Source organism: Chionomys nivalis, chromosome 9 (genome assembly GCF_950005125.1).
Source record: "Chionomys nivalis chromosome 9, mChiNiv1.1, whole genome shotgun sequence".
NCBI lineage: Eukaryota > Metazoa > Chordata > Mammalia > Rodentia > Cricetidae > Chionomys > Chionomys nivalis.
In genome coordinates, this window is record NC_080094.1 from 26,915,385 (window position 1) to 26,939,186 (window position 23,802).

The following is a 23,802-nucleotide window of genomic DNA, read 5'->3' on the forward strand; positions in this document are numbered from 1 at the left end:
TTAGATACACATGTAAAAATGAACATAGGATGGGGAGATGTAGATAAGCAAGTAGGAGAAAGAAGTCTGAGATCAAATATTCATAATGAAGACTAGTAAATTATAGTGAGTTACCAATGCTTTTGTCCCCTAGGGCAAATGGCACATTGAGATTATGGGCATATTCTGGCATCAAACATTTTGCCATGTATTTTATCACACATCAGCACACCATCGTGTGAGTGTGTAGTTAAATACATACAAGAAAATTAAAGAAAAAAATAATCTTTTTAAAATTTATTTTTAAAACAATCTTTTCTCATTTTACATACCAATCCCAGTTCCCCCCCTTCCCTCTTCCTGCTCCCCACTTTCCACCCATCCCACCTCTTGTTCCCCACCTTCCACCCACCCCACCTCCCCATCCATCCCTCAGAGAAGATAAGGCTTCCCGTGGGGGGTCAACAAAATCTGGCACATCACTTTGATGCAGGACCAAGGCCCTCCCCGCTATATCTAGGCTGAGCAAGGGATCCCTCCAAAGAGAATGGCTCCGCAAAGTCAGCTCAAGCACTAGGTTAAATCCTGGCCCCACAGACTGCCCCAGCCATACAACTGTCACCCACATTCAGCGGGCCTAGTTTAGGCCTTTGCTTGTTCCCTTGCTGTCAGTCCGGAATCAGTGAGTTCCCGCTAGTTCAGGTCAGCTTTCTATGGGTGACCCCATCATGGTCTTGACCCCTTTGCTCATATTATCACTCCTGTCTCTCTTCAACTGGACTCTGGGAGCTCAGTGCAGTGCTAGCTGTAGATCTCTGCACCTGCTTCCATCAGCTGTTGAATGAAGTTTCTATGATGACAATTAAGGTAGTCATCAATCTGATTACAGGGGAAGGCCAGTTCAGGCGTCCTCTCCATTATTGCTTAGAGTCTTAGTTGGGGTCATTCTTGTGGATTCCTGGGAATTTCCCTTGCAGAAAAAATGGTTTCTTTGTCACAGAGGCATGTATAGTTTAGAATGTTCTCGTCAGGCCCTATGTGTGATTCCATGATGGTAACAATTCTTCAGACCGTGTTGTTGTACATAAAGGGCCAATGCAAGGCGATGAGGGTCTCAGGATCGATGGTCATTTTTCTTCCATCTCCCTGCCTGTCCACCTTCTCTCTCCCTAGTTCCAATCCTCTTTCTCTTTTAGTAAAGTGACGCTTTACTGCTCATGAGAATCTGAAGATGGAGATTTGCACAAAGAGATGAAATCTGTGCAATTGTCTATCACTCTGTAACCAACAACTACAAGCTCCATGGCCCAAGCCAACCAGCTTCACCTGTAGCCTCTCTTGTCCATGGTGGGATAGTCTGACTGGGAAGGATAATTTCATGCAGAAACTAGCTCCCTTTATCCAGAAACATAAAGAATGGACAGAGGAGCATTGGGTGGACATGTTTCAGCACGAGTGTGTTCTATTCTCTGTTCAGGAATTCACAGGGGCTCTTCTGACCAGATGTCTGTGGACATCCCTTTGACTTAACCTCTACTCTCAAGAGGACACATTTGAGGTCCAGCATTGAGGCAATGATTTTGTGAGTGGGATTCTGTGCGGACAAGCATATGGTAGTTTGTATCCCTTTCGTGCTAGATGGGATCCTCTTGACCAGGGTGCAGGCACACAGCTGCCTGGACATAAGCTGGGTTCTCTGCTGTGGCTATTGGTATCCATACCAGATGTCAGCCACCAGGGGGCCCAGCCAATCCATCAACACTTAAAAGCAAAGAGAGATGGGAAAAGGACTTTGGGTGACATTGAAATACATGGACTTTCTCTTTGACTGTGCAGGCCCTGCAGTAGGATGGTTTCCTTGGCTGACTCTTGCTGGGTGACCTTTTCTTTTCTCTCACCAGCCCTTCTCTGCCATTCTTGCTTAGCCTCCAATCACCATTTTCTGTTGTCTAGTCTACTTCGCGGTCCTCAGAAGGGAGATGCTGTAAGAAATGCCTTCTTAGGTGACAGGTATGTTAAGTGAACCATTCCCAAAATATGCATATTTGAAAAGGATATTAAAAGTGTCCAGAGAAAATGCAGACATTCATGTGGCCACTTTACCTATTTGTTCCCACCTCCGCCTCTGTTTTTCTGACTCACTGACAGGTGTCTCTTCCTGGTCAGCGCTGCCTCTTTGGGGTCAGAGGGCAGTGACATAATCTGTGCAAGCAATTTGCAGTTTGATTCTTTAGGCCTTCTGCCTTTTTAGAGAGACTCTGTCACTCCTTGGGGTTTTGCCTGAGGTGATATCTGCAGAGGGTTGTGAGGAGAACTGCTGTCTGTGTCTTGTGTGCTCATGTTCTATTCTGGGCTTCCTTCCTGGAGATGGGAGGTGTTGTATCCTAGGAGTTTGTGTTACTCTTTGGGTGTTAAGCCCCAGCTCTGGTCACTTTCTGGGGTGGCTTGATGAAGGAGGTTTCTGATAATGAACTCTCTGAAGATGGGCAGGTCCATAGTACATCCTTAAGCATGATGGTGCTGTCCATCTTTCTCCAGCTGCTGCTCACACCGCGAGGCCTCCTGGCTAGCCTAGGGTATGTTCTGCTAGAGTATGATGCCGGCTGGCTCCTCTCTGGCAGCACAGAGTTGCAGATATGCTGTGCACTGTTTCACCCTTCCCGTCATGATGGAAGCTTACTTGCCTTTAGTGGGCAAGGTGGGAGTGAGGTGGCAGGGAAACTGGGTCCCCTCAGCAGAGAAGGAAGGTGGGAGGATGTGCAGGGGTGATGGTGCTACCCTGCTTCCAAGTCTTAAAATGCTTGTCAGTTTGTCCTCTCCATGGAGACAACTGCTGCACAGTTAAGTGCTATCTCCTCCTGCTTTTCTGTCTTAAAGAGGTTGGGTCTTTTGAAGGCTGCACCACAAACCTATTTGTAAATTCATGTAGGGTTCTAGTTGGTTGGGAATTTGTTAAAGAACCCAGGGAAAGTTGATCACCATGGTTCATACACAGGTGTCTTATTATGTGGCCTAGTTGGGACTCTGCCCAGGGTCAGTGGCCAGCCATGGACTGATCATGTCATAAAGTTCTAGAGAAAGTTAAGAAGGGATAATATAATGTTTTATAATATTTTCTACCTACACATGCATTTCCTTTATTTTTAAGTAAGAAAGACAAGACATAGTAACCACAAAGCAGAATATTTCTCTCATATCCCAGGTGTCTACAGCAAGCCTATCATACACCGTTCCTAAAGAATTCAGGTGCACAACATGCAATGGTACCTCAGAAGGTCATCAACTTCTCCCCAGTGCTCAGTTTGTTATTCAGATCAAAATCACTTACTTTTAAAAAAAATATGGAACACTTGGCGAATTTGAGCATCATCCTTCCATGGGGCCATGCTAAGCTTCTCTGTATCGTTCCAGATTTGGTATATATGCTGCTGAAGCGAGCACCAAAATTACTTATTTCATGCCCCCTGGTTGTCCACCATGATGTTTTCTGTTGTTAATTACCCGTGTCTTATTTCCTTTTTTCGTGACAATACTGGAGAACGCATACTACCTGCTTGAATAGTTTATGAGCATCCTTCTGCAGAATCCAAACGATGACATAGTTCATCCGCTGTGGCACTCTGCACTGACGCCATGATTCTCTGTAACCTGGCTCACCTACGTGGCATGCGCCATGACGATACAGGTGTTGTGTAAGGTCAGTGGTGTGGTAGAGTGTGATAACATTGGGATGGTCTAAAGCTTTCGTTATCTCAACCTCAGACATGGGAAAGCAGGCTTTCTTCTTTCCCACTTCAGGGTTTTACTGCTGTCAACTTATGTTGGCCTGCGCAGATCTTGTCTGCTGAACCTGGGGCCTGAGGACCTGAAAGAATAGGGCAGACCTTACTTCATTTCCAGTGTACTTTTATACACAAATATAGCAAAGAATGCAATGATCCAGGGAAGGTCGTTTGATTTAAAAGACATGCAAAGATGCCAGGAAGCACATACTAAATATTAATAGAGCAGCCCTTTCCCAGAACTTTCCCAGGACAGACCAATTTAAACACAATTTGCCTGGCGTGTACTATAGATTATATCTGGGACAGCATAAAAGAAAGACTGAAGGTTGTATCCAGATTCAGGGTATCCTGAGGACGACACCCAGCATATCCTTTCACCAGATTGGGTTCCATAGCTATGTTCCGACATCCAACAAGAATAAACTTGTCTTGTAAATTGGATGTAAATGTTTAACACAGGAGGAACAAAATCAGATCCAAGAACAAAATGTATCTGAGGTAATAATGCCCTCTGCCTTTTCCTGGAACCTCTCTAGCAGTTCCCAAAGTCATTGTTCACTATGGGTCATTCCTTTGGCCATGTTTCAACACACTACTACCCATGTATCTATGAGGAGGATCAGGCCAACTTCACCCCATCAAAGGCACCTGGGCCAAGCAAATTTTGTAATAACAGTGTTGGTTTTTTTTTTTTTTTTTTTTTTTTTTTTTTAAGACAGGGTTTCTCTGTAGCTTTGGAGCCTGTCCTGGAACTCCCTTTGTAGACAAGTTGGCCTCAAACTCACAGAGGTCTGCCTGCCTCTTCTTCCCAAGTGCTGGGATTAAAGGTGTATACCTCCACTGCCCAGAAAGTAATCTGCACATATCAAACTAGCCAGGAATCAAACCTAGAATCTTCTGATCCATAGTCAGACGAGTTATCCATTGCTCCCAGGCACAGTGAAGATGATATTTTTCAAGGGTGTGGTCATTAGAGACGTTGGCCTTAAGGTCCTCCTCCATCACCACCCCTCCCCTTGGCAGAAATATTTAGTAGCAGCAACAGCTAAAAAAGGCAGATGAAGAAAATTAAACTCAGATCTAGGAGAGTCTATATCTGTAAATCCTTACATTAAAAATCAGAGATATCTCAAACAGCATAACAATGTACTTGATGCTCATATAAAAACAAGGACAAGTCAAACCCAGAGACTGTAGAGAGAAGTAATAAGGATCAGAATTGAAAGTAATGAAATGCCATCCACAAGAGCACAATGATCAATAGAAAAAGGAGTTTGCTAACTAAAGGATAAGAAGTACTGACATATTTGTGACAAAAAATAATTTTGAAAACAAGAGAAGACATAAGTTTACTAGCCTCAGACACAGAAGACGGTGATAGGACAGGGGTGTCAGTGAAGTCCAGACATGAGTAGGGAATAGTTTGAAAATTTATACTCCACTATCTGGAAGGTTTTAAACAACAGATGGCTCTAAACATAAGAGCCAGTCCAAAGTTAAACCTTAGGATATGGAATACCGAAGCAGATAAGTGACAACAAACAAGATTGAAATAACAAAATAAAGAACAGAAACCACACAAAAAAGAAAAGCCTAGTTCAGACAGGGTCACTGATGGGCTTTGGCACTGCCTGGAAGAGTTCACATGAGTGCATCTAAAACATAGAAATGACAGGGACTTCCAGACTCATCATGTGAGGCCAGGGTTGCCCCAGAGTAGAAATGAATGAAGACACAAAAATGGCAACAACACCAAAAAGCTGGTCTCCTTGAGGAACATATGTGGGAAATTAGAAGGAGCCTCATCCATCTAGGAGACCTGAAAACAAGGCATTTTGGTAAGATTACCAAATGTTCAGTTGTCCATCACCCTGGGACCAATGATGGCTTCCCCATGGAAGGGAACATCACCTGTGTGTCCCTCTTCCATCCAATGTGTTAGGGCTTGAGTGGCATCTCCTGCCCCAAGGACCATGCAGGCGAAGCTGGACTCAGGCTTTGTCCTTTGCTGAGTGTAGTCCCAAGCGTCTCTTTGGTACCCAGCATAGGGTCCTATAGGCAGCAAAGGCAGCAGACTTGGCCAGCCTGCTGCCTGAGGGCATAAAGCATCACCAGCATCAATGTCCTAACAGAGTGTCAGAAGGAAAACACCTTGGATCTTTGTGTGAGATACTGTTGAAAATAGTATCTTGGGATGTACTAGAGTATGGGTCTAAGGAGGGGTATGAATCTGACCCCTTAAGTGTCTCTGACTTTTTCCAGAAGGTAAGAATGTGACGGGAGACTGTGGATCACCCAAATGAACACCCTTGCTGTCGGAAAGGGGGTCTCCATTGTTTTCCCATCAACAGATTCTTATCCATGACCATTCTTGGAACCACCTCCATCTGAGTTCAACCGTCACATATTCCAGTCTTCACCTTGCTTCCACTCAACACACAGCTGCTGGGCCTCACCTTGCACAGGACCGGATGCCCTGGGGCAACGTGCACACCATGGCATATGCTGGCTGCACATGGCTCCTGTGAAGCAGTAAAACAGGGTGGTGAGTCTTTGGGGTTGTGATGGAGACAGGCACAAGGTGAGTTAGAGGAATTTTGAGGTGTTTCCATTAGTATGAAAACTACCTTGTTTGGAATGGAAGTCATCTCTAGTTCAAGCAAACTTCACTAGTGTCAACTGTGCACGAGGTACATTGGAGAAGTGTGTGTGTGTGTGTGTGTGTATGTGTGTGTCCCTGTCTGTCCAGATACATAGTACGGAAGAATGCATCCATATGACTAAGGCTGCAAAGCAACAGCCCCAATAATAGTGCCGGGTGAGTTGTGGAGGTTTCTGATCTTGGTGGGTGTAGGAAGCAAGCTGTCTAATGAGTCAGGGTGGGGCTGAGAGCTGCGCCATAACCAATGGACCCACCTGTTCCCGTGCACTCTACCTTCAGGTAGATGGACACTTCCTGTAATCTCATTCTTCTGTTTCTGCCTCCAAGCTGGTCAGCATTATTCATCTTGAACACATACAAACTGGTCATGACCTCTGGGGTCCTCTGCTTCCATGCCACTGCCTCTTCTAATGACTGACAGGTTCCCTGGAGACAGGAAACTGGGCTGACCATGTATGCATGGAAGGTCTTCTGAGGCTTGTCTTCCTGATGGTCACCAGCACTCCGTGGATCCCTGTTTACAGGATTTCTGAGTTCCACGGAGCACTTGACTTTGTTGGCACAACTGTGGCACCACTGGTCATCATGAATCTACTTAGACGGGACAGTCAGGATGGTCATGAGCTCAGACCTGCCTCCCAGAACCCTTTCTCAGTCCTCAGCATCCCAGGGGATCTGAGAAGGACATGACATGCCCTGTCCTCCCCCGACTGCATCTGCAGACACAGGAATGCTTTGCCCCTAGTTTCAGCCTTGCTATGGACCCAGCTTCCCCCTGGCACACACCATCTGAACTTCCTAGCTGGCTCTCTCCTGCGCCTGCAAGCATCCTCAGCACGCTGCTCTCCACTCCCCGGTATCAGCTTCCAGGGAGCACAGTGCCTCCAACAGCACTTGAAAAAGACACAAGAAAGTGGCCTCTTAGGAGAAACATGCAGGACTTCCCTTTGACTGTGTTGGCTCTGGGCTGTGTTGGGCCCTGAGTCTGATTCTTCCTGAGAGCCTGCCCCCATTGTTCCCTCCACCAACCCTTCTCCCACATCCTTGCCCAGCCTTGGGCCACTATCCTCTGCTGTCTGTCTACATCTAGGGTAAGCTTTTTAGGAAGGATACCATGGGATTTGTGTGATAATATATTATCGACAACCCCCTAAAATGGGTATGTTTATAACCTGCTTATTTAAAAGCATATTTAGTCCAGGAAACAGCTTAGTGAGTAAAGGCACTTGACACCAAGCCTGGGGACATCAATCCATTCCCCAGGACCCACATGGTATAAAGACAGAACTGACTCCTGCAAGTTAACTTCCATACATATACAGTAAATATTTTTTCTTTAAAGAAAAAGACATCATTTTAAAAAAAGGCAGGGGGGCTAGATGCAGAAGTGCATTGTAGCCTCTCCACCTACCTGTTACCATGGCCGCCTCCACAGCGCTTATAGCTCACAGGCAGGATTTTATTGTTGCCTAGGTGCTCCCTCTTTTCAGTTGGCAGGCAACAACATAAACTTCTCAGTCCTTTAATAATCCTACTCTGTGTGCTCTTCCAAACCCGCCTTTTAAAGGGGACTCTGGGTGCAATTTGTCGCTGACTATTGATGTGTCCCTGGGGTGTTTCTGGGGAGGGTGGGCTGAGGCCTTTTTCTTGTTCAGTAGGACCCTCACCTGTAGAGGGAGCTGTGGGCCGCTTCCTGCCACCCAGCTCCCAGCTGCCTGGCTAGCTTATACCCCGAAATAACAACACACAAATTGTATTCATTTAAACACTGCTTGACCCATTAGCTCTAGCCTCTTACTGGCTAACTCTCATATCTTGCTTTAACCCATTTCTAATAATCTGTGTAGCACCATGAGGTACACTTACTGGGAAGATTCTAACCTATGTCCATCCTGGGTTGGAGCTTCATCGTGTCTGCCCTGGAGAGGAGAGGCATGGTGATTGCCTCACTTCCTCTTCCTCCCAGCATTCTGTTCTGTCTACTCTGCCTATCTAAATTCTGCCCTATCAGGCCAAGCAGTTTCTTTATTAGACCCACCTACATCACTCACCCTGGGCCTCCTTGCTGGAGAATGGAGGTGGTCTGTCCCATGAGGTCATGTTCTTTGAACCAGCTGCAGCCATACTGTGGGGCTGTCCCCTGAGCTCCTCCTGAGGTGAGATTTGTGGGAGAGATGGGCTCGCCTTTTCACTTGCCATGTTGGTGTTCTCACACTGGACTTTCTCCGGAAAGGCGTGATGAGATAAAACATCCCGTTAGGACACCTTGATCTCTGGATTGTTGGTGTCAGCTTTGGACTCATCCAGGGATGACTGACTGCAGTGAGTTCCTGGTGGTGTGTACACTGAAGACATTCGGGTACATATTCCATCTGAGGTGCTGCTGCTCTCTGTATCCCCTCAGGGCTGCTCATGAAGTGAGCCTCAAGGACATGGTAGCCATCACCTGATCAAACTTCTTCTCCTGTAAAGCTTCCTTTATCTCCCGTTGCTTATATCCCGTTACACCCGTGATGACCATTACAGTGGGGTCTGGGTGGCTGTCGGGGCTCTCTCTGAAGGAATTGGGAGAACCTTCACTGCCATGCTTTAGCCTTGGAAAGCTCACAACGTCATCTATTCTTGGTCTTTGTCCTGGGTTTACAGTTAATAACTTGGCAATCATGTCCCAAAGCTCTGGTGACAGCTTGAATTGAAGAGAATGCTTCCCTGTCGTGATCTTCTGCTTCAGTCTGGTATAAGTATTTCCCTGGAAAGGCAGGCACCCTGTGGACATATAGTAGAGCACAACACCTAGACTCCTGATGTCAATTGCAAGGCCATTGTAGCCTTGACCTTCAAATAGTTCTGGGGCACAATAAGGGAGGGTCCCACAGAAAACTGCCAACCTCTGTCCCATGAGAAGTTTGGGGCCTAAACCAAAATCACTTAAGTTTTATATTTCCTTTGTGGTCCACCAGAATATTTTGTGGTTTTAAATCCCTGTGGGCGATCCCTTTTTTGGTGACAGTACTTGAGGGCAGATACCCTCTGTTTAAATAGCCTCCAGAACTCCTCTTCTGGTAGGTAGCCGAATTCCACAATCCTGTGCATTAGCTCTCCACCCGTGGCATGTTCCATAACTATGTAAATGTTATTTGTGGTGTTGATTATGTGCAAAAGTTTAATAATGTTCGGGTGGTCAAGGTTTTTCATAATTTTAATTTCTGATTTGATGAAGGTGTTCCTTATGCCTTTTGGAAGAATTTTTACTGCTACCCTTGTCTGGGTGAGTAGATGGCTAGCCAGTTTTACTTCCCCGAGTCCTCCACGGCCAAGTGTGGTCAGTATTTCATAGTGTTCTGTTAAAGCCTTTTCACCAAACGGGTGGGACTTTAGCTTTTGAGTTCTTTGCCACCTTGTTGATGGTAGTATCAACGCCAACTAGTGATGCAAGATAAAACTTAATTAAAAGTGGGTCAACCCTGTCTCGAAAAAACAAAAAAACAAAAAAAAACAAAAAAAAAACAAAACAAAAAAAAAAAGTGGGTCTAGGAGAAACATTTATAGCTATAAATTCCTGCAGTAAAAAATTGTTTATTAGCAATTTTAGTAAGAGGATTGGAAACCAGGCATATAAGGCATATCAACAGAGTCCATCAGTGGCTTCATCTCAGAACTGTATAAGCTTATCCAACTGGATAAGCAAGCTTATCCAGTTAAGAATTGTAGTGAAGGCCTTTTGACAAAGCCTCTTTCCATGGTGGCACAGAATCAAACCCTACAATGGTAGTTTGCTTATTTACAATAATGTGGTGTCTGGAAGCCCTGTCACTCTGTAGGTTGCCCCGGCAGTAGTATCCATCCAAGCCACTGAGACACTCCAATCAGCTGAATCAGCAACTATGGCAGCTAATGCATTAGAAGGGGCACCCCCCTTGCTGTGAATACCTGGCTCTGTATGGTATGGGTAGAAGCATCAGTAGAAACAGGTAGCGGTGGCACAGAAATGAATATAAACCTCGTGTGGCTGGAGAAAGAAGGAAAGTGTAGCCCGTGGGTCTATTAAGAACAGTATGTTTAGTAGTCACTCATGAGACATGGCCTGTGTCAGTCTGTCCTGACAGATGAGCTGTATTTAGAGGCCCCAAGTGCTGGGTTAGCCACAGCGAGGACAAGAGATGTGGGAGGAGAAGAATATAACAGAGCTCAAGAGGAATCTGAACTTCTAGTAGTTTTCCATGGGTCAGCTCACAGCCTAAGGAGACATCCTGAGAATCAGGAAGCAGATGACCTTACCCAAGTACAGGCCGTCTGCTCTCAGGTGCCACTAGAGGCTGCTCATTGGGTTTGTGTAAAGTCTGGTCACAGAGGGAGTCAACATGGAATCAAAAATAGCTAAAGCTACTGGCATTTTTATAAAATAGCATAATGATACTGTGCACCATCCTGTCATGTGAATCCTGTTCCCAGCTGTGGGCTCAGCACATGTATGCTATGGTGGGGCACATGTTTATGTAAATTTGCCCAGTCAGGAAGTGGCAAATAGCCTCTACAGGGCCTAAGCTTGCCAGTGAGGGATGCAAATCTACCCTCACCTGTATGGATATAATCACAGGTTTATTTCATGCATTTTTATGCAAGCAAGCAACAGGTGAAGTCACCATCAGTGTCTCTCCAACTCAGCATGGCTTGCATACCCACAGAGAATTGACAGTGACAGAAATAGTTATTTCTTAAAATCTGATACATGGAACTGGGATGAAGACAACCAGGTTATAATGATACCCCCACCAACTTTGATTCTCCTGGGGTTGGGGTAACTGAATGAAAGAATGGGTTATTAAAACAGCAGCTAAATGGTTTAAGTACAGGAAGTACCTTTCATGGGTCAAAAATGGCACTCCCAGCTGTTACAGGATTTTGAATGAATTCTAGTGCCAGGAGTAGACTACCTCTTTCTGGGTTGTTGACCTGGAGGTTGCTGTGGCACACAAATTACAAAGGATTCTGGCACTGTTATTGAGTACATGCCAGAACTATTTGATAAGGCCCCGTTCTTGAAGACACCATATGTTTTGGTTCATAGAGAAAGAAAGCTGAGACTGACCTGGAAGTTCCCTCCTCACTGGCTGGCCTTCATAGTGTTGAGAGGTGCTTGGGGGAGAAGTGTCTGTTCGTTTATGGACCCTGTATGCTACAATACCAGTATCTACCTTCTGGCACAATTTGGCATGACTATTTATGGATACAACCACAGCTTTCTGATTAAATTTAAGACTTGCTTGACCAGAAGGAATTAATGTCTGGTACTGTAAGCCAAAGCAGAACCCTGTGGCTGCAAAGTAAAAGCCCCAATAGGGAAGTGACCCTTATTGTTTGGTTAAGTGGACGATCATGATAAGTCTGTCTCCTAAACTACCTTCTAAATACTTGTGCTTCCTTACCCCATAGACCACTGTTGCTGTCAGCTGCAATCAATCACAGAAGGAAACTTCCATTTTGGAAATGATGGTGTATGGCAGAGACTCATAACCACTGGTGAAGATCCTGAGAAAGAGTGACTATTACTGTGTCATAGGGACTGAATACGTAATCAAAGGCACGCATGTGCATCACCCTCTCCAATGCTCAGGGAACATTGCGGAAGAGGGGACGGGAAGATTGTAAGAGCCAGAGGAGGGGGTAGAATATTGTGTACCATTTGTTTGTTTTTCCCAGAATGGAAGTGTTACCTCTATGAGGGAGCTGGGAGGCTCACCAAACTCAAGAAATAAAATTCACAAATCCGAGGAAGTCCCTGAAGCTAAAAGGATTCACAAGACCCCTCCCCAAGATTACAAATATAAGACACAACTGCTGGGGGAGAGATCCTCCTACCTATGGAGCTGTTTGCAAACCCTGTAGAAAGCTCCAGGTTTGTGGCTCTTGTGAGTTATCACCTTTGAAGCATGGGCATTTCAGTGTTGTAGTTTCTTATGAGTCACTCATGCGCTTGCAATTAGCTTCGGATTCTTGTAAATAAACCCAATAAACACATTGGTTTATCATGATGGACTTTGGTAGAATTGTTACTTTGATCTGTTATTGGTTCTGTATCTGAATAGACATTTGCTTGTGATTCCCCAGGAAAAGTCACATAACACCACTTATGCCCTCATTGACCCTGTTTGTATATCTGGGCCACACTTCCTGAGGGTCCCACAACTCCTGAAAAGAGCAACTCCTGGTGGGAACCTAGTAGCCAAACACATGAACTTGTCCTTGACGTTCCACATCCAACCCATAACAAGGACTTAAGATAATAATGACAGTAATGAGGATGATGATTACACTTCATTGTGTTATATTCTAGTTAGGTAGTAGACATGTATGATGCTGTAGTGAACTTTTCAAACTTTCTACTATTCTCTAGTAATTTTTTGGTTTTTACAATTCTTATCATATCACTAAGCTATGCAGTTACCTTTTCTAAACTTTTATTGATTGATAGTTAAGAAAAAGTATGGTATCAGAGTGTTTTATTAACATTAACGGGGCTGAGATGGACAAGCTTCACCATAGATTCCAAAGAAGAGCCTCTGTAACTTTCTTTTAATTTATGTGTGTGTGTGTGTGTGTGTCTATGCATGAGAATGTGCAAATGTATATGGGTGCCCAGGAAGGACAGATGAGAACGTTAGATTCCTTGGAACTAGAGTTATAGGCTATTGGGACACTAGACATAGGTGCTGTGGAATCAAACTCTGGTTCTCTGCAAGACCAAACAAGTGCTCTTAACTGCTGAGCCCCCTTTCTAGCTTTCTCCATTATGTTTCTCACCAGAACTCCAGGGTTCCAGCAGGCTGCCACATTTTAAATGATGAAGAAAGAACTGAGTCCAGAATCCCACAGAGAGCAAAAGTATCCTTCCCATGGATGTTGGTGATGGGCCCATGTTTTAGTTATGGTTTCTAGTGCTGCAATAAAACACCTTGACTAAAAAGAAAGTGAGGTAGAAAAGGATTTGTTTGGTTCACACTTCTTTCTATATCACTGTTACTGTTCTTCATTAAAGGAAGTCAGGAAAGAAACTCAACCAAGGGCAAGAATCTAGAGGCAAGACCTGATGAAGAGGCCATTTAGGGAGGCTGTTTACTTACTTGCTCTCCATGGCTTACTCAGCCTGATTTCTTGTAGAACCTAGAACCACCAGGCCAGAGATAGCAGCACCCAAAGCACCAACCTAATGGCCTTGGCCCTCCCCCCTAAATCACTAATTTAGAGAACGCCTTGTAGCCAGACCTTTTTGTTGGTCTTTTTGTCACTCCAAAGTAATTTGGTTTTGACATCTCTGACTATGGAGGCCCAGGTAGCCTTCAGATACTTTGTTTACAGCTCAAGACCATCTGCCTAGGAGAGACGCTGCCCAGAGTAAGCTGGTCCTTCCCACTACATACATGAATCGAGACTGTGCCCCACAGATGTTCCCATGGACCAGACTGATGGATGCAACTCTTTAATAGATGTTCCCTCTCTATTACTACGTAATGCCAGTCTGTGTCAACTGACAAAAACTAACCCACACAGTCAGTATATGAGGAGACCACCACTCCCTGACTTCTGGGCAGGCCCATAGCCCAGACAGTCACTACTAGGGTGTAACCAGGCCGAGACTAAGACTCAGAAGGTTGTGTAGATGCTGACCTCCTCGAAGTCTGTTGACCCTGAGGTGTGTCTAATTCTAGGGGGAATGCCCATAGGTTTCTGTGAAAGCCTATGCATACCCATGCCCTCTTGCTTCTATGCAGTTCAAACCCAGTACCCACTTCCTTGCTTCTTCCAGTTTAAACTCTGTACCCAGAGGAATGCCCACACTACTTCACAATGTAGGGATGGTACCCAGGAAATCATTTAAACATTGCTCACAAGGCAAGACTGCTTGCCCAGGAGTTTGTCCCTTTGTTGACTTCAAACAAGGCATAGAACAAGTGTTTCAACTCAGTTCATACATAGTAACCAGGGACCCAACTATACTTTACTCCTATGCCAAATATCAAGTGGGCATTTGTACTGCATCTCCATATCAGGTCTGTAGCACCCAAGGGGCCATCATGCACACAGGCCCAAGGGTAAGCCAAGTGGCCATGGGCTGATCATGTGCTGATTTTGACAAGGCCCAGATCTGAGAGCCCCATCAGGCACCGGGGCAGTCACAGTACCCAGGAGATTTTCTGCACACTGCTACCAGGACAAGCCTAGTATCTAGGAGGTCGCTGAAAGCAGACCACAGGACTGACCCTACATCCTGGGGCTGAGTAAAGGACACACACACAACTGCTTAGTATCCTAAAGGTTGAATGCATACTGGATCTCAGGGCAGGTCAAGGTCCTAGAGGTCTGCTCACATACCACCCTCCTGTGTGGACCCACTACACATGGGGCAGAAGCCATACACTGTCCCCAGGGCAGACTACTGACCACTTAGTAAGCTCAATAGCCAAGAAGCCACACAAACAGAGACCTCTAAGAGGGCCCAGAACATTTCATTACAAGGCTGGGCTGTTACTCAGCCAGCAACACTTATTCCCAAGGTATGAACAATGAATGCCCAGGGTTGGAGCTGTAGGTTCATGCCATGATGGGCCAGTACCCAGGTAGGCCACAGAAATGGCAGTTTCCAGGAAAGAATAGCCAGGAACCAATTGCATTGTACCACTCTGTTGGGAAAAGTATTCAGGGCCTTTCCCTGACTGACCTTAGGAAAGGCACAATGCCAGGGTCTGGACCTTGGGCTTGTGCCCAAGACAGATCAGTGCTTATTGGGTACTATCACATTTATGGCTGTTTAGGCTCAGTAACCACAGGCCCTGCAAAATTGGTCTAGTATCCTGGGCACCAACTACATGAAGACCTTAGGTCAGGCCTTGTGTCAAGAGGGCCCCACCAATGATGGCACATGGCAGTGTAGTACAGGGAACCCTTTAGGGAAGGTTCAGTCCCCAGGGGCCATTGTCATCTTTGGCATGAACAGAGGCCCTCTAAGATTTGATGGCAGAGGGATGGGACTCCCACTTCTGTCCAAGGCCCCTCCCATGACTCCAATTGAGAGGATTGTTTTTCTGTTCAAATGAAGTTTGAGATTATTATTGTATCGTATATTCCTCACAGCAGGGGCCTATCTCTGCCTGCCTGCCACTTTTCTGCCTGGACCTTCTGTTAGGATGAACAATTATTTGTCCATCCATGGAATGAACTCCATAGTTTGCCTAGGTGAACACCCAAGACCCCCATGACAATTGTCCTCTCGGGAATGCACATACTATTTTATGACCCCCTCACTGCACCCATGTAACCAGAGTGCAGAGAGTGGCCCCTGAATAAAAAAGAGCTCTCCTTTGCTCAGATCACTCTGGAGGATGTGCAAGACAGGGCCTCTGTCTCCTGTTCCAGAGGGAGACTCATAAACTGAGTGTGAGCCAGACACTGGAAGAAAGGGCCTTGGCATCCAAGTCTGGGCTCTTATGAGCATCTTTAAACCATCAACTCTTTAAGGTGGTGAAGGCAACAGGTGTGTAAAGCAAACAAGAAACACAGAGAACATTCCAGTTACAGTGAATATTTGTCAAGGAGTCAACACCTCCTGTGTGGTGGTAAGGGTTGGAATCCATGATGTGCCTGCCCAAGACACCCACATGTCTAGGAAGAGGAATGGGGTTAGGCCTAAAATTGCAGGATGAGAAAACCTGTCACCATGGCACCCAGGATTCTGAGAGGGATGGTGAGTTACCGGCCAGCCTGCTCTTCACAGCAGCAGTCTGCTTCAGAGAAAGAAAGATCCTGCATTTATGTCAATATGGGTGAAACAGGAGGGTAACATGCTGAACAAACGCAGAAGAGGAGGAAAATACTGCATAGAGGAAGCTAAAGCAAGATGCTAAAATGATAGGAAGACATTGGTCTAGGATGGAAACGAGCCAGTTTGTAGCGGGAACAAGCCAGAGATCTACTGTACAAAGTGACTGTGGTGGATTATTGTGGATCACAGTGGTTCTCATCACTGTGATCCACAATAATGGAAATTGTATGATGAGAAAATATATCATGAAATGGTGGCACCTGGTGGCTTAAATATACAATACGATTTATTTTGAAAAGAAAATAATAATCTTAGTATTGCAATACAGCTATTTTGTCCCAGTCCCTGTGTGCGACACTCTTGGGCACACTTCTGCAGGCACCGTGTGGTGCCCAGCTCTCTGCACACATCCTGCCTGGCTGATCTTCATCCAGAAGCACAAGGCACCAAGTCAGCAGTCACGTGGCTTTCACTCTCTGGGTGCTTTGGCAATGGTTCAGTTCTGCAGTTATTGGCCGATGTCACTGCTGTAGTCATGCAAACAGAGAGAGCCCCTAAAGTGACGGTCAGTGTTCTGTATGCCTGACCCTCACAGCTGGCAGTCTTTCTGAGTCCTCTTAATGGAGAAGTGGTGTCTGTGCCTAGGTGACCACAGGGACAGTAAGACCAGCTGACTCTCCATGCCCCACGCATACAGCAATAGAGCTGGTAGATGGAGGGGATTTGGGAAGCACCTTCCCCTCCCTTGGCTCCTGCCAAGACAGAGAGGAATTGCCCTCATTGAGGAAGTTCTCCAAGCTGCCTCAGACACAAGCGGTCAGGGTGAGGTGCTGGGTGCTCCCGAGATTGGAACACATTGTTTTTGTTCTCCTCAGCCCATCCACTTGTGAGTCTGGCTCTGGCCTTACTTCTCTGTCAGTCAGCAGGACCTTCGTCCATCAAGGAGACAGGAATAAGGAGGAGTTTGGTAAGAATCACAGAGTTCATTTGTGACTATCAGTCACTCCCTGATGGCCTGAGCCAGGGAATGTCACCTGTGAGCCTCTCTTCCATTCAGGGTATCTTGCTCCGAAAGCAGGCTCTTTCCCAGGTCCCTGTAGATGAGGCTTGTTCCACGTTGAGTGATGTTCCTAGTGGTCGTCTGCAGTTTCCACAGCATGGGGCTTTGGACGTTCACATATTGGCACCCGAAGCGCCTGGCCTTTCCCAGCCTGCAATGGAGATAACGATGCAGCAGCAGCAGCAGCAGCAGCAGCAGCAGCAGCAGCAGCAGCAGCAGCAGCAGAGGCAGAGGTGGCAAGGACCTGTGCATGCCAGGTGCCCACTGTGTGGTAAAATGGATGAGAATGACCCAAACAGTTTGCACTAGAGAGTGGGGTCAGGAGCTGGAGGAATCCAGTTCCTCCTTAACCACATTTGAGGGTCTCTGGGTCTTTCTACTTGGTGGGAGTATGGCAAGACACTAAGGGCCTCCCAGAGGAGAGTCCACACCGTCAGAGCAGGGGATCTCATGGGTTTTCCCATCAACATTCCCCTGGCCTCTGCAATACTTGTTACTGGCTCCTTCTCTGGACTCAAGTGGCAAACCCTTCAGACCTCACCTTGGGTCTTCTCAAAGGACAGTCAGTAGGTCAGCCTCTCCTTGCACGTGGCTGGATGCCTGGGGCAAAGTGGGGAACAAGGAGCATACTGGCTTCACGTGGCTCCCATGAAGCCCGCAGGCAGGATGATTAATGCTGCAGGTGGGGGTGGAGAGAAGAGCAAGCTGATTTGAAGGGACATCTAGGTGTTTACAGAAGGGGAAGTCACACGGAATATAAAATTATCTCCATTTCAAGCAAACTTCTCTAGTATCAGCTGTGCACAAGGCAGGTTAGGAGGAGTGTGCGCGCATGCGTGTGTGTTTCTGACCAGTTATAAAGAGTAGAGATCAGATGACTCGTTTCAGAGCACCATGCACAATCAGACATTAGAGCTGGGGTGATGTGGGAAGGTTCCTGTGCAGTAGCCAGGATGCTGTTAAAGCCTGCACCCGATTATTATATGGCGAGGGGACGTTTTTTTTTTGATCCAGTCTGTTTGGTGTTTTGTATGCTTCTTGAAGAGATGCCCTAACATACAACAAAAGTATATGCTCAACTATGTTCATAGCAGCATTGTTTGTAATAGCCAGAACCTGGAAACAACCTAGATGCCCTTCAATGGAAGAATGGATGAAGAAAGTATGGAATATATACATATTAGAGTACTACTCAGCAGTAAAAAACAATGACTTCTTGAATTTTGCATACAAATGGACGGAAATAGAAAACACTATCCTGAGTGAGTTAAGCCAGACCCAAAAAGAGGAACATGGGATGTACTCACTCATATTTGGTTTCTAGCCATAAATAAAGGACATTGAGACTATAATTCGTGATTCTAGAGAAGCTAAATAAGAAGGTGAACCCAAAGAAAAACATATAAGCATCCTCCTCAATATTAACCTTCATCAGGCGATGAAAGAAGACAGAGACAGAGACCAACATTGGAGCACTGGACTGAAGTCTCACGATCCAAAGGAGGAGCAGAAGGAGAGAGAGCACGAGCAAGGAACTCAGGACCGCCAGGGGTGCACCCACACACTGAGACAATGGGGATGTTCTATCGGGAACTCACCAAGGCCAGCTGGCCGGGGTCTGAAAAAGCATGGGACAAAACCGGTTTCGCTGAACATAATGGACAATGAGGACTACTGAGAACTGAAGAACAATGGCAATGGGTTCTTGATCCTATTGCACGTAATGGCTTTGTGGGAGCCCAGGTAATTTGGATGCTCACCTTAATAGATCTGGATGGAGGTGGGTGGTCCTTGGACCTCCCACAGGGCAGGGAAACCTGCTTGCTCTTTGGGCTGAGGAGGGAGGAAGACTTGATTGGGGGAGGGGGGGAATGGGAGGTGGTGGAGGGGAAGAGGCAGAAATCTTCAATAATTAAATTAATTAATTAAAAAAAAAAAGCCTGCACCCGAGCCATGGGGCTGAGCTGTCCCTGCCACTGTGTCTACATTTCTGAACTCCTCTCTGTTGCTTCTCTGTCTTCTGTTGCTTGCTCTGACCTGATCAACAGCTTATCTCCTAGACACACTCACCAGGTCAGGACCTCTGGGTCCTCTGCTTCCAGAGCCACTGTCACCTCAGCTCATAGGTACACCCACACCTGGAGACAGGTAGCTTGGGTAACATTCCCACTATGCATGGAAGGTTCTCTGAAGTCTGGTGCTTCTTCTCCGTTTCTACAAGAATTGCCAGCACTCCATGGATCTCCTTTCTCAGGGTTTCTGGGTCCTGCTCAGAACAATGCACTGGGCCATGACTCTTCTGGGATTGTTGCCCAGCATGGAGCTCCCTACAGAGGAGAGGCAGAAGGACCATTAGTACAGATGATCTTCCTAGAATCTTTCCTCAGTCCTGATAGAAAAACAATGCTTTGCCCCTAGTTTCAGCCTGTGCTATGGACCCAGCTTCCCCCTGGCACACACCATCTGAACTTCTTACCTGGCTCTCTCCTGCGCCTGCTAGCATCCTCAGCACGCTGCTCTCCACTCCCTGGTATCAGCTTCCAGGGAGCACAGTGCTTCCAACAGCACTTGAAACAGACACAAGAAAGGGAGGGGTCTCTTTGGGAAAACATGCAGGACTTCCCTTTGACTGTGCTGACTCTGGGCTGGGCCCTCACTCTGATTCCTCCTGCCAGCCTGCCCCATTGCTCTCTTCATCAACCCTTCTCCCACATCCTCCAGCCACTGTCCTTTGCTGTCTGTCGACATCCAGGTCAGGTTTTGGAGGACTCCTAGTAGGAGGGAGGGCAGGATAGGATTTTCTTTCTGGGGTGATAGACACAGTGTCACCAACCTGCTAAACATGTATGCGAAGACTATGTTAAGGAAAGAGGAATGAACTGGAGAAGTGTGCCATTTCGATCTCACCTACTTTTAGCCTGTACCTCTGTCTCCGTGACCCTCCTCATTGGCTGCCATGATTTTCATCTTGCCAAGGTGTTTTCTGTCATTTTGGGGCAACAACACAGGCTGTATAAGGCTTGGGAAATCCTCTTCTTCAGGCCCCTCCTACCCTGCTGTCTCTGTGGGACTCTCGGTACACCCTGGCATTGGTCTCCAAGGTGCTCCTGAGGTTCTGTTTCCCTGGAGCATGGGCTGCTGTCTTGTAAGGATTTGCTGTCTGTGCTGTCTCCCTGGACTTGCTCACTGGATATGTACTCCTGGAAGGAGATGCTTGTATCTGTGCCTATCATCTTAGAGGTCTCAATGCTTGCATCTCGAGTGTTTTCATAGCTTGAGACTTCTGAGGATACAAACACTGAGGATGTTGTTGTTGTTGATGAAGATGTGGACTCCGTGGTCCACTGAATCTCTCTGAATGTTGCCATCTTAAGGTGAGGTATAGGTTCATGCTGGGGGGAGTTTTTTTCTGGGAGAGCCCTCTTCGGGGAGGAAAGGGTAGGAGGCTCACTATGTGCCTGGCATCCTTTCTTTTTGTCTCCAGACAGCCCAGGGAGAATGGGCAAAGTGAAGGTGGGAAGGGTAGGGACACTGGACCCCCTCCTTAGAGGCAGAGGGAAGTTGGGAGATTTTTCAGGTGCCATTGTACCATCCTGCTCTCCATTTTGGTCATTTTTGTGCTGCCTCTGCTTCTTTTGAAGAATTAAATATGTTGCCATGGCACGAGTATATTCTTTTTGGTTCAAGGCATCTTTGATGTCTTGAATTTTGTACCCCATTGAAAACATTTGGAAAGCAATGTCCGGGTCTGGTTCTTTTGGGATTTCTGTCAAGGAAATCAACGAGTCTTTCTCATGGCACAGCCACGGGTGTGCCATGACTTCCCCGATGAGGGGCCTCTGTGTGGGGTCCACTGTCATTAATTGGTTTAGTAGGTCTTGAAGCTCTGGGGAGAGGTGATGTGGGATCCAACAGTTTCGGGATAGAATCTGTGCCTTTATCTTGGAGAGCTCCGTGTCTCGGAATGGGAGGTATCCGGTCACTAGGAGGTAGAGGACCACTCCAAGGCTCCAGATGTCAGTGGGAAGCCCTTCATATTCTGTGAGACCAAACACTTCGGGGGCACAATATTCAGTCGTGCCCCAGAAGCCCTTGACCTTTTCCCTAGAGGCGAATCTTTTTCCCAGACCAAAGTCACTGAGTTTGATGTGCCCCTCCCAATCCAGTAGGATGTTCTCAGACTTGATGTCTCTGTGGGCAATATTGTGACTGTGGATATATTCGATGGCCAGAGTCAGCTCCCTAAATAGAGTCCGTGCCTCATCCTCCTCCAGATGTCCGCATTCAGTGACACGTTTCAGCAGGGATCCCCGGGCGGCATATTCCATCACCAGGTAGGTTTTCTGCTTGGTCTCGATGACCTGCAGCAGCTGGATGATGTGAGGGTGCTGTAAGGTTTTCAGGAGCTCAATCTCACAGCTGATCAGGGGTTCGGTACTTGTGCCCTTTTTCAATATTTTGATGGCGACCAGGGTCTGGGTACCAAGGTGGAGAGCCACTTTGACTTTTCCCAAGGATCCTTCACCGAGGGTGCCCATGACATAATAATCCTTGGCCAGGGTGTGCCCTTCGAAGGAACTGGTGGGGAACTTTCTTGTCATCGTCATTGTGCCTCGCTTCTCTTGGTGGAAGGGACGAGTAACAACAGCAAGGAAAGGCGGCAGAGAAATTTAATCCCTTCTCACGACTCTCATCATCACTATAAATTCTAAGATTAGCCATCAAAGACACCCCAAGAAACAGCAAGGATATGCTTCCTGGGAACAGGAAAACAAGATCACAAGGACAAACACCATGGATCGGAAGAATGAAGGATCAGGGCAGATAGGAAAGGAAATGGAAAGACAAGAGAGTCAGGAAAATGATCCCCATTTCAAGGGGCAAAACGTTGAAACTCTTGGCTAAGGAACCCACCAGGAGGGGAAGGCATTGAGTTAAAGGCCACAGTTGAGTGTCAAGATAGGTTTCCCCAGGAATGCATGGGATGCGACATGCCCCAGCTGAAAGACTGACAGTATATAAACAATATTAGGGGCCAGAATCACACAGTGCCTCTGGAGAAGAATGAAAATTTGCCATTTTCTGAAAATGGAGGTAGTTTGAGGCTACTGTATTACATGTAATAACCTAGCCCAACAAAGACAAATATCCCAAGTTATTCTCGTTATATTATGCAGGATCTGGGTAGTTTGGGGCTGGACTGAAAGGAAAGGGAACTGGTAGGGACCTCGATGATAAAAATTGGAATGGGTAGAGAGTAGCAGAAAGGAGCAGGCTCACACAGTCAAAGTGCATGTGTGCAAAATGTCAGTGAAGTGAATTGCAATTAATGCATACTAAGGTCAAGTTGGAAAGAAAAAGCGAGTTACAGTTTTAGCATGACAAAGGAAAGTAGGAAGTTAGGTAAAGAGAAACAGATGTTTGCCAAGCGGTGGTGGCACAGGTCACTCAGCACTCAGGACAGAGGCAGGCCAGTCTCCAAGTTGGAGGCTAGCCTGGTCTACAGAGCGAGTTACAGGATGGCCAGGGCTACAGAGAGAAACCCAGTCTCTAAAAGCCAAAAAAATCAAGAAAACAAACAAACAGCAAACAAAAATGAATGCATATGACGGTTCACTCATGAAGTAAAATAAACAAGTCAAAGGCTGAAATCAAAGCACCCAAATGAAAAAGGTCACATACACAAAAGCCCCAAACTTCTGAGCTTGTGTGAGCAAAACAGCAGGAAAGAATGTCAGTTCAACCAGCCACCAACCTCCAAGTCCTACGGTCACCACCAAACAGCTCTCTGCACAGGAGGACACAAATCAGTCCTAGGTGTTACAGGGACAGCTGTCTGTCATTGCTCACAATGGCTCCTGTGAGGTCAGAGCATTCGTGAACCAATCCCAGCTGGCACAGCCCTCAGTGGCTCTTCTCACATTTTGGTCCCATGGGGCTAGCTCTGCCTGCCGCTTTTCACAAGAAACACCATAAGGGAGGAAGGGCTTTCAACTTGCTCTGTAGAGCACGCTGGGCTGGCCTTGATTCACCTGCCCTCTGTCTACACTACGACACTGCTGCTTCTGCTTTCTCCCAAGAGAGGTCAAGGCAAGACTCGAGGCAGAACCTGAAGCAGAGACCACAGGCTAATGCTCACTTGTTTGCTACTCTTGGATTACCCAGCTGCTTTGTTAGACAACCCAAGACCATCTCATCTACCTAGGGGCAACACTGCCCACCGTTGGCTGGGCCTTCCCACATCATTCATTAGTCAGGAAAATGCCCACAAATGTGCCCACAGGCCAATCTGATGGAGGCAATTCTTTGGTAGATGTTTCCTCTAGGTTATCAGGTTACCAGTTTGCATCAGGTTGACAAAAACTAACTGGCACACTAAGTATATGAGGAGACCACCACTCCCTGACTTCTGGGCAAGCACATAGCTCAGGCAGCCACTACTAGGGTGCAGCCAGGGCAAGACCAAGACTCAGAAGGTTCCTTGGATGCTGACCTTCCG

General features: G+C 46.6%; 1 protein-coding gene, 1 non-coding gene and 1 pseudogene across 2 annotated transcripts; all 3 read right to left on the minus strand.

Annotated features, from left to right (window-relative positions):
- Window positions 1-3,314: 3,314 nt before the first annotated feature.
- LOC130882144 (U6 spliceosomal RNA) lies at window positions 3,315-3,420 on the minus strand. The gene has a single exon (XR_009057781.1). It is a non-coding gene; the product is annotated as a U6 spliceosomal RNA (small nuclear RNA).
- Window positions 3,421-3,795: 375 nt separating this feature from the next.
- On the minus strand, window positions 3,796-20,671 carry LOC130881525 (sperm motility kinase X-like). The gene is given in 8 exon segments (XM_057781136.1): window positions 3,796-3,844; window positions 6,221-6,286; window positions 7,838-8,093; window positions 8,478-8,577; window positions 8,867-9,358; window positions 9,360-9,425; window positions 9,427-9,849; window positions 20,384-20,671. Coding segments are annotated over 8 exon segments (1,740 nt in total).
- A 424-nt stretch (window positions 20,672-21,095) lies between these two features.
- Window positions 21,096-21,910, minus strand: LOC130881528 (sperm motility kinase-like; annotated as a pseudogene).
- Between the last annotated feature and the right edge of the window lie 1,892 nt (window positions 21,911-23,802).